General features: G+C 36.3%; 1 protein-coding gene across 2 annotated transcripts in view; it reads right to left on the bottom strand.

The window, feature by feature from the left end:
- Window positions 1–15,667, bottom strand: part of atad2b (ATPase family AAA domain containing 2B) — a 103,792-nt gene that overhangs the window by 73,111 nt on the left and 15,014 nt on the right. For both annotated transcript variants that reach the window (XM_067384351.1, XM_067384352.1), the window contains exons 17-19: window positions 15,495–15,639; window positions 14,537–14,723; window positions 12,059–12,244 (exon numbers count right to left, since the gene is read on the bottom strand). In XM_067384351.1, the coding sequence (XP_067240452.1) occupies window positions 12,059–12,244; window positions 14,537–14,723; window positions 15,495–15,639 (518 nt within the window). The remainder of the gene's footprint in view (window positions 1–12,058; window positions 12,245–14,536; window positions 14,724–15,494; window positions 15,640–15,667) is intronic.

Genomic DNA, 15,667 nt, shown 5'->3' with positions numbered 1-15,667 from the left:
TATATATATATATATATATATATATTATATATATATATATTATATATATATATATATATATATATATATATATATATATATATATATATATATATATATATATATATATATATATATATATATATATATATATATATATATATATATATATATATATATATATATATATATATATATATATATATATATATATTATATATATATATATATATATATATATATATATATATGTATGTGTGTATGTGTGTATGTGTGTGTGAGTGTCTCTTTGTATAAATAAATAAGTGAAACCAATATTTCGCTTTCAGCCATGAGTTAAGCATCAAACCAGTGGCTCATGAATTCAACATATATACAAACAGTGCAAACATCTGCCGTGAAAATCATAAAAGGCATCATATGGGGAAGGCACCCATACTGCTCTTCAAATGCTGCCAACCAGCAGTGATCAGATCTCTGGGACTCCAAAAGGATCCCACATTTCTTCAAAAAGTGAGTCAGACTACATACAAACTCATTTAAAACTTGTGTTGAGCCTTGTCGTTTTGGTTTTCCCACAGCATTCTTTGTTCTGTTGCATTGGATTGTGTTGTTTTTTTCCCTGTTTTCCCCCCGAAAGCATAGTGCATGACGGGCTCTAACTCTCGAAAATATTTCTCCTGGCGTGAAGCATTGTTCTGCTCAGCTTGAAGCTCGAAAAGAAAGTTTGTTGGTAAACATACAGTATTTATAGGGTGAAATCCAAAGCAGGAAGAAAATCAAACCGATGTGATGTGTGAACATGTCTGTGATGATGAGTGAGGTGGGCACCCACCGAAAAAAAACATTTATGCATAATTTAAGGCCAGTTAACAATTAGATTAGGGTTACAACTTGATTCTTAAACAGACAATCATCATCTCTAATTTTACGGGTAGTTAGGGATCAGCATAAGACAGAATGTACCTCCAGGACCAACAAAATATGGTGATCCAGTAACAAGTCCTACTTGACAAAATCATGGCCACTGTCAGTTGGGCAATTAGAAGAGCAGGATAACAAAAGGCTTTAATGAAGAGTGATTTGACAAAACATAATGAAAGGATGGAGAAGAAATTTGATGCACGCATCCTTCCCGACAGCCAAAGACTCTGGCATGAAGAGAAAACCTGAAAATAATGATCAGTGTCTGATGCACATGGTCACAGGTGTCACTGAAGAGCGTTTTAATGAGCAGTTTCATATTGCTATATTCAACTCTAATTTCACTTGGTAAAGAGTGCTGTGCCAGTCCAATTAGTGCAGTCTGGGAGCTTTTTTACTGAATCAGCAGTTAAAACTTAAGTTTCTCCAAAGGCTGCAGCAATCAGGGCAAATGAATCAAGGTAAAGGCTAAAGACGTCTAAATACCTGAAAGCTCTCATATCCAAGTGCAAACTGGGCCATTTTAAAAACTCCCCAGGGCTCCCCAAACATTACAACAGGGCGGTAGCACTAGGAGAGAATTTCCTCATAATGAGGATCTGCAGAGTACTTTAAGTTCAATTTCCAATCATGAGCGGGTGTTGAAGATCCAAACAATCCCTCATCAACTGCATTATTCTCTTCTTGGTAGATTTGTTTGCACTCTGGTTGCTTTCAGGCTTCTTTGCTTCAAACTCTTGAGGCTAGATAAAGGGAAGCAGAGCAAGTAACCAACAAAAGAGCCAGGTAGTGATTTTATGATTTGTCTCAGAGCTGATGGAAGCCTTGGAGACTAATGCAGATTCTGAGAGGCAGAGAGCCGAGAGACTAAATAGGCCTTTCAACTCGCAAGAGAACAAGACATCCTGAGGAAATGTGGAAATCAAAAACACATTTCTTGTCTCTTCCTGTCTTTCTCCTATTGAAACATGTTTCATGTTTACTTCACATGAACAATAAGTACACAAGAAACTTTATAGACTGATAAAGAATAAAGCTGGGATTTGAAAAATGGTGTGATATCTGAATGTAAAGTCAATATGAAAGGAAATGTTCAATGTAATTTACTTTTATAATGTGATGTTTTCAGGATGTTCAATGACTAGGAGAAGAAAAAGAGGTAAAATGAAGTTCAGTGCTTCCCACACACAGACTTTACTTGGGCGGGCCGCCCACGTATAATAATGGCTGCCCAAGTATATTTGGAGACACATTTTTGCTTTTATTATTTTTATCCTCTTATACTTTTATATCCGCGCAAGATAATGAGACCATCCGCGATCGATAAACTAGTTGTTTCATACCTGCTCGTTACGTGTGCGTCAGAACTGTTTACTCCTGCTGACATTCCCACAGGCACTGCATTTTGCAAAGTCACAAGGCGACGCTGTTGCGCGTTCTACAAGTTTGCACAACAGCACTTCAGTCTGCTTCAAAGTGATTCTCAAATCAATGAAAAGCACACATTTATGTCAAGCGATTGCTAATGAACTCAAGTTGATGAATTATTACAAAATCTACTTTATGGCCTTTATTTAAAATGTTTTAGACGATTGTAAGAATCTGAAGGATCAGCCTGCAATAGTACAGACAATTCAAAATAAGAGTCCCGTTGTATTTCGGGCTTGTTTATAATTAAAAGTCACACTCTAAGTTTTTTCTTTTTCTTTTGGGCATTATTGGTATTTTGGTTACACGATAAATTGTATTTAATTTGATTTCCATTTAATTCATAGTAAATTATTGTAGTCTCCCCTACAGGAAGAAAAGACTAAGAACATTATTTGACACGTATATTATTCATTTTATAAATTTTACTAGTAAAATGTGCGTCCCATTCACTGAGAGAGACACTATATGACAGCAAGGAGAACATAGGAAAAGGAGAACCATTTAAATGCTGTAATTTTACATAATTTACAATGCATAATAATGCATAATATTAGTATATAATTAAATATAATATGCTATGTAATTAAAATTAATTTCAATAAATAAAAATACTGTTAAAAATCACACATTATTTGTTTGTCATATGTAGTAGACCATTTTTGTGCCGTGGGTAATAGGAGGATTTTTTCGCCCGGCTACCACCGCAAGTAAATTTCAAACCTGTGGGAAGCACTGAAGTTTCACCATACAAGTACATTTATGGGTGTTTCAAACCATTTGCTGTCAATTTTGGAGGACCTCCTAAAAAACACTCCACTGATTGAAACTTAAAGGGAAAGTTCACCCAAAAATGGAAATGCTGTCATTATTTACTCACCCACAAGTCGTCCCAAAACCTGTGTGACTTACTTTCTTCTGTGGAACACAAAAGACGACATTTTGAAAATGTTTTTTTGTCTATACAATGAAAGTGTATGTTCTCCAAAATATCATCTTTTGTGTGGTAAAAAGAAATTAAGTCATACAGGTCTGAAACAACATTTTTGGGTAGACTTTTCCTTCAAGAGTCACAATATTCACACCTTGGAAAAATCAACATACAAACTGTTACTTATACACTTCAAAAATCCTATTATTAAAATAAATGTTTTTTCCAGTTATATTTTTACTTTGCAACTGAAACTGAAAAAAATCTGCCGGTGCAGATAGATAAAATACATTTACATTCACAATCTCTAAAAATAAGCATTAACTCCTTTCATTGCCACTTCAAGTAAACTGATCTTGTTTCAAGGATTTTTAGATATTTTAAATGAAAAATTAGACAAAAATATCTGTGAAATAAGTTTTTTTCTGTAATGGAAAAGTTAAAAAAGACAAAAAAACTCAATGTCAATGTTATTAATAGCTTGATACTGTATATACTACCATCCTTTTCATACTAAATGCAGACCCTGAAAGTGTTACAGTGAACTAATAAGTGTACACTGAGGTGTAACCAAACACTGCTGGAGCTGACTACTGGCATCCCTCCTAGACGCGCTGGCATGAGCCAAAACTCTTCCTGCAGCCGAGCACAGGGGCACGTACCTCCTTCCTGTGATCCATGCCACCTACCCCCACTGCAGATGCTGTTTACAGATGGAACTGGCATCTGTCTCTACGTCATTCTCTTTAAGAAATGTGAGGGAATGGACGAGTTGAGAGATTTGTAGTGGTTATTTTGTTGCAGTTTCTTTTAATTTATCTGAGGCCTCACCCCTGATGTGCAGTGCCGCAGAGAGGACAGCTGTCTCGCTGAACATGCCAGAAGCCGAGGGCCAGTGCAAACTGTTCTCGAACTTCTACTTTGCATATTTGGGCTGCACTTAATGCAGATAAGCTCAGGGCTAATGGACCTTTTTTAATCTTGAACCAAAGTAGGTTCAATATATTCCCACTTAAGACCTACTTGAGGTGTATAGAAACAACATGTCAATTTAGAACAATTAACACAATATAATTAGTGCTGTCATATCGATTAATCGAGATTAATTGCATCAAACATAAAGGTTTCTGTTTACATAATATGTGTGTGTGTGTGTGTGTGTGTGTGTGTGTGTGTGTGTGTGTGTGTGTGTGTGTGTGTGTGTGTGTGTGTGTGTGTGTGTGTGTGTGTGTGTGTGTGTGTGTGTGTGTGTGTGTGTGTGTGTGTGTGTGTGTGTCTATGTGTGTCTATGTGTATATGTAATATATATACACACACACATATTTGAAAGCACTAAATGTAATACAAACCACTTATTGAGATCAAATCACAATCCTTTGGTTCGTCAAACTGACTTTCAAAACAACTTGAATCAAAATAAAGTTGCCGAATCAACTACACATCTTAACCTAACAAGTACTTCTGACACTTGACTAACATACATACTTTTGACACTTTAAGATAAAAAGGCACACTAAGGAGGATTTCTTATTCATTTTTTTCATTAGAAATAGGGCTGCGCGATTAATCGTAATAAAACAAAATCACAATATGGCTTAGTGCCATTATCACATCACAAAGACTCGGTTCACAGTAAATGCTGCATCACATGAATTCCACCTCTGCATGTGCTTCCAGAACTTGTAATGAGAAACACTTGAAAACTAACTGTCAACTAAAGAAAAGATTTAAAGATTCCTTGGTTTTCCACCACAAAAAAAAAATTAAAAAATTGAGTCCAAAACCTTTTTATTTGCCTTACCCCCAAGTCAAAACACCTTAGCACGCTAATTTAGATTTAGCGTTATCGGGTTCAATCTAGACTGATCATTTTTGATACAGCGATCACAGGTAACCATGGATATTTCTAGTGCTGCCCCCTAAGAGTCAACTTGTCGCAGAAAAAAAAAAAAATCCACAGGAAGTGGCAAAATCATGCAGTCTGTGATGGACAGATCATTAACAGCTGGTCTATGTGGTAACAGTACATTGGGCAGGACATCCAAATGCTTGCCTATCAATGATCAACCTCAAATATGGCTTATCATCTGAAACATGTAAGTAGTAGAAACTTTACATGGCTGCTCGCTTTAAGGTTAACCTAGAAAAATGTGCGCTATCTACATTATTGGTCATACAGGTAAGAGTAATACATGTTTTGAATCTGTAAAGAGTCTACATTTATTTGTGTGCACTCACAACAACAAAACGGTGTGCTTTTGTATAATAATGAAAGCAAATGGTGCAATTTCTGACGTCTCTCTGTGAACTTGACAGTGTCAAAAAAAGAAAAAAAAAGAAAAAAACACCATGGAAACAGACATGAAAAATAGATCTATAGACAGTGAAATGTCTACTTTTAAATGAACCAATTCAAATGGAAAACAAATATTCTTATGAAACGTGCATATAGGCACGTGTACTAATGCGGAGATGATGAGTATCGTCGAATTTATCACTGTAGCCGAAAATACAGAAAACACTAGTTTATCAATTAAATATTAAAATGCTAAAGCAATCTCTTTGCTGTTTTCCCCTGACACTCAAGCGCGCTCATAAAGCTTGCAGCAGCGAACCGGCAAAAGTAATGATTATCAACATTACTTTTGCCGGTTCGCTGCTGCAAGCTTTATGAGCGCGCTTGAGTGCTGATTAGGCTATGTAGGCAATTAAAGCTCATTATTATGATTAATATGGTTTATTAAAAAAACGTGTGATTAGTCGACTAATCGCTTAAAAGAGACAACTACTAGTCGATCAGAAAAATCTTTAGTCGAGGGCAGCCCTAGATATATCCATCAGATTCCAGAAATCAAACACATCCACGCAAAAGAGTTGACGTAAAAAAACATCAAACACGTTCCTCTACCATTATTTATGCAATTCTCTCATACTTTTAACACTGAAGTACATGCAATATGTTTCTTAAGCACATGTACTTTCCCCCAGGGGTAACTTTAAAAGTTATTTTCCATACAGGAAAGTGCATTTTCATCTTATTCTAGAACACGACTACCGGGTACTTCATATAACTAACCACTGACATCAGTGAAGGCCAAACATTCCCTGTTCCTTTACAGGGCTCCTGTCTAAATTTCACACACAAGCTTTCCATCTCCAAATCTCAGAGGCCCTAGATTCAAGTGCTCATGAGTGGGAGAGGCCGGGATGGTTTATTCTAAAGGAGAATCTGACCGTAGAGCTCTTGTGGTGTTACTGTGAAGCCCCAGTATTGATCGCGGCTTTAGCACAGGACCCCCTGCCCGGATCAAGAGACGACTCTCACACCAAGGTAAGGGTGGTATGATTCAGAGCGAGGATGGTACGATTCCACTGAAAGGGCCTTGGGATACGTTTCAAAGCGGGAACAAGCTTTGTGGATTCAAACAGTCAATTCTCAGAATTTGCCCACTTCACCATTCAAAGCTACTTCAGATCTTCTGTGGTTGTCAAAACTTGGTGTTGAATTCAACATAAAACATTCGTAACCCATTTTACTTCCATACAATGACATATTTGATTGAAATAGATGTACAAGGACGGGACTTGATTGTATCCATCAGGAATGGAATGAATCATGAAAAGTGGGTGTTCTATACCACAACTGTGCCAGAGCAAGATTGAGGAGGAGTCCTGTCCTTCTGAGACGTCACTGGATACACTTTAAGAATGCTTTTTGAACAGGATGTGCAAGTTAAAGCCTGAATTGCTGTTGAGCTATTGGTTAACATTCAGCCAAAGAGGAAGGTTATTTCAAAGATCTAGAGGGGTGGTGTGTTGAAAATCAATTTTGTAATGTAGTTTATGTCCATGTGGTTTTTTTAATATGCTTTAAGAAAAGCCATGAGGTGGTGTTGACAAATTCATTTGTCAACACCACTGCTGAGTATTTTCAACTTAAAACTGCAGTGAAAAAAAACCCGCAGTTTGAAATCACTGGTGTTTCTGACGTCACAAACTACCTTGTAACCAATCACATCAACGTGTCGGCGGGCTTTAGCACATCATTAACAGTAAACTATCAATGGAGTCTCGAGAGAAGCCAGGTTATCCCAGTATTTTTCTGTTGATATGAAAAATCGTGTAGATTCAGCAATATGGCAGGCGTATGACATATATTACGATGTTATGATGAACTATATGCCTTCCTCCACTGACGTTCTGAGTTGTTTAAAGCATTTGTAAGGATCCTGATTGTTAGAAGGCAGGTGTCTGACTCTGACATGGCGAATGGGAACATGGTTTGTGTAACATTAGCAACACATTATTAGCTATTGATAACACAGTCAAGCAAAAGGGTAATCATATTAATTACCATTATGTGTCCGATGTCATAAAAAGCGATACCATTGTGCTGCGTTTACTTCAGTAAGTTGAGCGTTTACTCGTGCAAGTGAGTGGAGGCAGGGCTAATTAGCATATTCATTGATCTGCATTAGGGCTGTACGATTTGGGGAAAATGTCATATTGCGATTATTGAGGTCAATATTGAGATTGCGATTTGCGATAGCGATATAATAAACAAATAGTATCATGAGTCATCTTGCTTGGTTCTCAATGAAAATACACACACAGATTACTGATAATGCTGAAATGTGTATTCCTCAACTCAAACTAGCCACAACAGCAAACAAATGCACAGCGTTTTCAAATTAAAATATTTTTATGAAATTAAATAACATCTTTGCACTACTGCAAACTTGTTATAATCCCATTTAAGATATTTGTTTCTTTACTAATCTGTAGTGGTTCAACGGATCACAAAACTCACGGTTCAGATCACATCACGGTTATGACGTCACAGATCGGATCATTTTTCGGATCAGCACAAAAAACAAAAAAAAATTGGATGGGGGTAACTTAACTTTGCATTTATTACTTAGCCCACTTAAACTATTCTGATACCATAGCATAAACTGCTAGCCTAAATAATACATTATTAAAGACAAGTGAACAGACTGTAAAAAGAACAAATACTGTACACCAATTACAACAAGCATAGATAAATACTACATAAAGTTACAAATAAAGTATAAGGTCTAACTGTAGTATTAATTTTCATGCACAGAAATGTAATAATTAAATGTAAAATGACACTGTTCATTGTATAAATTTAATATAGATTAATCTTTGTTAAAGCTGTGTTTTGTTGTTTGATTTACATGACAGACAACAGCAGGTATTTATAGGTTGCTGTCACTTTAAGAGTAAGACATGCACGCACACATCGGACAGACATACGTCCGAATTCTCACCTCGTTCAGTTAAGACATAACTGAATGTGTTTACATGAATACTTGCTGAGAATGCGTATATGTGACCATCCAAGTGCACTGAGGACGCGAAAGAGAAATCAATTTGGAGTTCGCGAGCTATAACGCGCCTCTCTCTCTCTGTGCGCGCGAGCCTTGTATGTATGTGCGTCATGTGCGCACCGATAACAGCGCTGCGAGCGATAACGAATTAAATCCTCTTTCCTCTTCAACCACTACTAATCTGGGTTTATAATCTTATAGCCAAAATATCGCCATATAACAGGGGAAGCGTTTTTTCTTGCCACCAGTTCAGTGACCGTTTGCTCCGCTTCCATCTTTACCCGTTCTCTGCGCTGCACACCGGAAAAGTCATGACCATGCGCGCCACACATGCCACTGCCTAAACTGAAACTGACTGGTCTTCTTTTTATTAGCGGTGTATAAAATGGGCAAACAGCTCTCAGATAATGGGTTGTTGTGTCCACACATGTATTTTTTTATTTATTTATTAACTTATTATTTTATTTCATAAAATCGCAGCATTTTGCGTCATATAATCGCACAAGCTTGACATCGCGATTGCGATATATGATTAATCGTGCAGCTCTAATCTGCATGTACTAAATAAGGTGAGGGTGTAGAGTTACATTCAAGCTAATTTAAGGCATGAAGAAAACATTTTTTCTTGTGAAAAAAATTAAGTCATTTTGGTGATCAAAGATGAGTTTTAAGGGATAAAATTATTGACTACAGGGGGACTTTAAATATCATATAAAATGTCATTTAAATATCATATTTAGCCGATAATTATGACCCAATAATTATTATTTTTATCTTTCTGTTCATAATATTTGTTAAGTGAGATATCTTGAGATGAGTCTCTGTAGTAATTTTACTCACATTTGCTGATGTAACATTTATTATAAACTTGACAGGTGATTTTTATAAAATGTAGTTTAATCACCATCTTCTCACTTGTTTAAAACATTAAGGCAGTTATCAAAGTTTCATATAATGTTTAATTTTCCAATAAAAGATTTACATTTTATAAAATACATGTTTACACAATTTGTAACATTTAATTTCCCTTTTCAGCAAAATCAACCTACGAATGACTAAATGTATCTATATTTATCTCTGCACATTACTTGATTCTTTGATTCACTTTTTGTCCTTTAAAGTCCCCTCTAGATTCTTGATTGTAATATTTTAAACTTGTTTTTTTCTGTAGAGCTGTTTTGAAACAATATGTATTGTAAAAAGCACTATACAAATAACCGTGAATAGAATTATCTGCACTGACTGCAAATTCTAAATCAAAACATTGTCATATATGTAGAATTTAAAAGTAAAGACACCACAGGGGTCTTCAAACGGTCCTTCAACACTGAAAGTTGAGTCAAAAACTGAAACAAAAACAAGTGTGACAAAACCCAGCGCAACAGAGAGGGTGAAATAAGCAACCCATCCTCGTCTGCTATCAATTAAACATGTGTCTTTCCTCAGAGGAACGAGCCTGGCTTTAATGAACACACCTAGCAGGGAGAGAGTAAGCGAGAGACGGGCCTGTCAATAACATTAATGCTTTTGTTCTAAACACTCTCGTGCCCTCCTGGTGGGCATCAGTCTCTTCAGCAGGGGCTATGATCAAGGGCTTCGCCACCAGCCAATCACCAGTCGCCCAGCAACGCATCCTGGGATGCATGGGGCGCACAGCATGAGCCGCTGGAGGCGCTTGATGCTGGATTGCGAGGTGAAACCGCAGTGCTGCCAGAGTGACTCCCCGTCAGCATAATTAAGGGAGAACGTTTTTTTTTGTTTTTTTTTTGTATGTGTGACTTCAGACTGCATTACTTATCTCTGCCTTCCACTCTCTCGCTCCTTTTATTTTAAAGACTTCTCTCACACGCTCTTCCTGCCATGTCTTTGAGAATTGATTTTAATGCCCCTGGTGCGCTTAGAAAAGGACTAGAAAAGAATAGAAAGGGAATGACGGGTACAGGTCAGACCTTGAAGAAAAAGGAGAGAAGGCGGACAAAAAATGGAAAAGAAACTGAGGGAAAAGAAAAAAAAGAGTGGCCTGTGGCATAGTGGATGGGTAGATGGCGCACCAATGTAAATACATACACACACACACATATATATAATAAATATATATATATATATCAGAAATGTTCACAAGTCTTTTATCTGGAGTCTTGAGTCAAGTCTGGAGTCTTTTGTCACGAGTCCAAGTCGAGTCTCGAGTCATTAAAAAAAAAAAAAATTCTCATAATCTAATCCTAGTTTATCCTAGTTGTATTAAATAGAAAAAAATATATCTTTCTATAATCTGTTTTATTTGAAATTAAGGTCCTATGATGTAAGGGATAACATAAATCTAATTTTTTGCTTTATAAGCTTTATAATCCATTACAATGTACAAAACAGTCGTCCTGGCAACACGAGTAGTCATTTTCAATACAGTCACTAAGTGGACACAAGATGGCGCCAGTGAGTCGCTGTTTGTTATATGGTTTCGTTGTTATTTACGACAGTCATTATCAGAAAATAATCAAACTTCGGAATGTTTAAGAATGTCAATAGAAAACTCTACACATGCTGATTGTGATACGTTAAAATATGAGCTTTAAGTAATAAATGGATTAACATCTCTTTCTATCTCTCTCTCTTATGGACACACATTAATGTGACTAACCTTTGTGGATGCGATGGCTCATAAAATTTGATGATGTTGTTCCGGTGTCTTTAATTGTTTTCCCCACATTCTGTGCATATAGTCTATCTGACGTGATAATAAACACAAACGAAAGAACACATGGCACGGTGGCTCCCATCATGTTGCATGGGACTCTTATTATGACATTTCGGAGTTTATGCACACAGACATACGTAATCAAAATCTACCCTGACATGGAAGGTAATATGTGACGCAGATATTATAAAACCATTTAAACACAACACAAATTCTTTATTTATTATATCAGTAGTTAAGGGTAAAAGACTTGAGTCGTTTTTAAAATATTCTGAGTCTTTTGTGCCGAGTCGATTCAAGTCTGAAGTCATTTCAGGTCGAGTCCGAGTCCGAGTCTGAAGTCTGTTAAAATGCGACTCGAGTCTGAGTCTCTAACTCGAGTGCCCATCTCTGATTATATATATATATATATATATATATATATATATATATATATATATATATATATATATATATATATATATATATATATATATATATATATATATATATAAAAACTTAATTTTATTTATAGTAATTTTACTCAATGTGACACAATGTGAGCGGCAAGCACTCAAGCATGGATTTTCATGCAGCTTCTCCAGTGGGTTTAAAAAAAAAAGAAAAAAAAAAAAAGGTACACCTCACCCTTAGTAAAGTAATAGTACTCCACAACAAACCACACACTTTCATGTCTCCAGCATAACATGTTATGCAACAAAGTGTATTTAGGGTGTGTTCAGGGGAAAAACAAGACAGATTGGTCACCTCGTCAGGGAGCTGCTGGTAGACGGTCTCTGCTGTGGCAAGGATGAGAAGCGGTGTGAATGAGGGCACATCCTGCAGCAGTGTGAGGAAGCTGCTCTTGACCGTCTCACTGATGGCTTCCCACCAGTCACCAATGTGAGGCATGTATATGATGCTGGGAACACACCGTCGAGCCTCACGAAACACCTACAAACACACAAACCCTAATTACTACTAATAATACTGCAGGGATCAACAATAAAAAAAATAAAAAAAAATGTCATTTTTATTTCTTGTATATCCTGCCAACCTTTTCCATTTTTACTGCTCTTTTATTTTTAGTAATACATTTTCATATTTGCTAGAAATGTTTATATTTTTCATATATATATATATATATATATATATATATATATATATATATATATATATATATATATATATATATATATATATATATATATACACACACATATACACACACAGTCTCAAGGTCCAAATAAAAAAAAAAAAAACAATAAGACAACATATACAGCCCACAGCATCTACCACACACATCCTCATCGTCTGACGTTCAGTGATGAAATGTCCAAGGTATTTTACTTTTGCACACACAGTGAGACTCTTATTAGACAACTTGAAAACTGGAAATTTTATACTTTTATTCTCCTTAGTTCTGCAAATCATAACCACACTCTTATCAGGATTATATAAGATATCATGTTCAAGACCATAATCAGAACACATAGTTAAAAGCTGTTGAAGACCAGCACTGCTAGGACTAAACACCACAAGATCATCTGCATACATAATATGATTCACTAGAATATTCCCAATCATACACCCAGTTTTACAAGCATTCAAACATTCAGATAGATCATCCATTTAAAGATTAAACATAACTGGGGACAAAATCCCTCCTTGTCTCATGCCATTACTAACCCCAAAAGGGGCAGAGACTTTACTGCCCCATTTTACTCGCATCATCTGGTGGGCATACCAATAAGACAGTATTCTCATAATGTATTCTGGCACCCCTCTTTTTGTCTCAATTAATCTGAGAAAAAATAACACATTAAAAAAGAACAACGCAGATTAATCCACTCCATATTGACCTTTGAACCTGGAGCCGTTCTAGCCACCATTCGACTGTAAAATGAAGGAGAGAGATGACTGTTGCGCTGACGGACAGAACGAGCAGAGCTCCTCCCTCGTGCGCACAAGCTCTCTTCAAAGTAAGCACCGTCTTTGCACTCTCTCTACCTCACTCATAATAATCTAAATCAACTGACACAATGCTAAAAGTACGTAAGACCGAATCCAATGTTTCACGAGGCGCATTCGGAAAATGTTTTTCCTGAATAACCGCTGGGTGTGAATAGTGCTCAATAGAACGACACTTCATCTTCTCTGACAGGCGTCCTGCACGTGCAGCTGACATAAACCACACTTTCAGTAAACAAAAAGAAAATCCTATGCAGTGGTGAAGTGTTTTCTGTGTTGACAAATCTTTTGCGAAGTCCTAATAACAGTCGCGATTCGCACGCAATGCGTCAACGTCCACTAATGTCCAATTCGCGACCTAATGACTCATTTGAAAAGATTCATTTTAATGAATCATGACAACAACTGATCTGTCCACACGGTCTATAATGAATCATTTACTCGAACAACTCTGAAATGAGAACATTAGTGTGCTTACTCCATTTAGCAAGAGTGGTTAGTAAAATTAGCCTTATACACAATATTTTCAGGTTATTTAAATGACAATGTGTAGTAAATTAGGCCTACCTATAAAATCAGTTAGTTTAGACTGGAGTGAGGTGAAACCAGAACAAAGCAAGCTGTTGTTAGCCAGGTGCATTCAATTGTATATGGTAGAAAATTATATTATTAATTAATATAAAAATGTTATTTTTTAATACTTTTCAGGTTTAGCGAAAAAGCATCTTCTCTGACAAAGCTATAAAATCACTTTTTTTTTTATCTTTTTTTTTTTTTTTTTGCAAAGAGGGCAAGAAAGAATTACAGTGAGAGTGACGGGTACTTTATTGTCAGTATCGGGCTCACAGATCACATGGGTAGGGCACTTTTTACAGTTTGTGTGGATGACCATGTCTGTCACCACCAAACACCCAGGAAAAACCCAGCATTGATTCATTTGAATTGAAATATTTAATACTTTCACAGCAAAAATTATGTATGCGATTCACAGAGTATGTAATTAATTAGATTAAAATTTTTAATCGACTGACAGCCCTAAGATTTTATATATGTAAAATATATATATAGTTTGATATATATATATAAAATGACACCGGAAGCCTTGCACATTCATGCTACAAATGGCTTACCCGCTCTTATATTAAGAATAAGGTGGATAGGGTCCACTGACTACAATGATCACAAATCTTAAACACAACATTAATAATACTACAAGCCTACAGCCCCACACAAGAGGTGTGAAATATTCAAAAGTGATTGTGTATCTCAGCTTGCCTGAGCACAGGACTCCTCTGGGGTTTTGGCACTGACGGAGTATAGCGTGAGAAGGTCGAGACGATGCACAGTGAACTTCTCCAGGTGGTGCAGCACAGCAGGGGCCAGGTGTGTGCTCTGCCCCGCGCCCTGGGGCCCCGTCAGCAGCAGCCGTGGCCGGTAAGAGGTGGGCTGCTGGTAGGCAGAACTGAAACAAACAAAAAAAGAAGGTCATCATCCATCCATCTATATATCGAGACACAACCTTAGATTCTGAATTTAGGAAGAGTTGCTGACAAGCGGAATCAAGCTATGATGACTAACGAGAACTCCAGTAAAGTAATTATGATTTATAAGCAATAAAGAAAGTAATTGATTACGTTGCCAGCTCTTTAGGGACGATAAATTTTCATGCATTTGACATCTATGCTGTATATTAATATATTAAGATGAACCTCTTGCCAACATCTCATTTAAGTGTGAGGAGCTGCAAATATTGATGATCATAAGCTAATGTCATAAAACACAATCACTGAACCATGAAGAACAAATCAATGCAAACACAATTGAAGTAGGTCTGAGGAGGAACACAAGCCATCTCAGTTCTGCAGCATTCCAACAGATGGCAGCAAAACACAAAGCTTGACTTTCTCAAATAAAGCTCTCAGGTTTAGGAAATTTTAAATTTAGCAAATTTTGTTTGTTGTTTATTTTATATCGTCATATCAGCATTAAAGGCTATATTCATGGTAAAAAATAAAATTAATAAAAAAAAATGCAATTAAACTTCTTACATTACAATAAAAACTATAAGATCCAATATTCTAAATCTAATAGATAACAGCTATATGCTAGTCGTTGTTTATAACAATATTATGATTTTAACGTAACATAATAAATGAAGTCTGCATAGTATATTGAGTAATCAAAAGGGTCCTGAGGATGACAACTGAGTTTTGTATGAATTCATGTGACTCACGTGGTAAAGTGGAGAAAGGGTTTATGGGTCGTGCAGGAAGCTGTTTTCTTCGGCGATCCTGACTGAGTTTCATAAATGGAAGGAGCACCAAGACATTCCTCATCCTCGCTGTACGAGTCCTCCACCAACAGATGATTGTCCATGTCTGAAATCACCAACAAGAAACTTTAAAT

This window comes from Chanodichthys erythropterus, chromosome 4, assembly GCF_024489055.1.
Source record: "Chanodichthys erythropterus isolate Z2021 chromosome 4, ASM2448905v1, whole genome shotgun sequence".
NCBI lineage: Eukaryota > Metazoa > Chordata > Actinopteri > Cypriniformes > Xenocyprididae > Chanodichthys > Chanodichthys erythropterus.
This window is presented reverse-complemented; position numbering and strand designations above follow the sequence as displayed.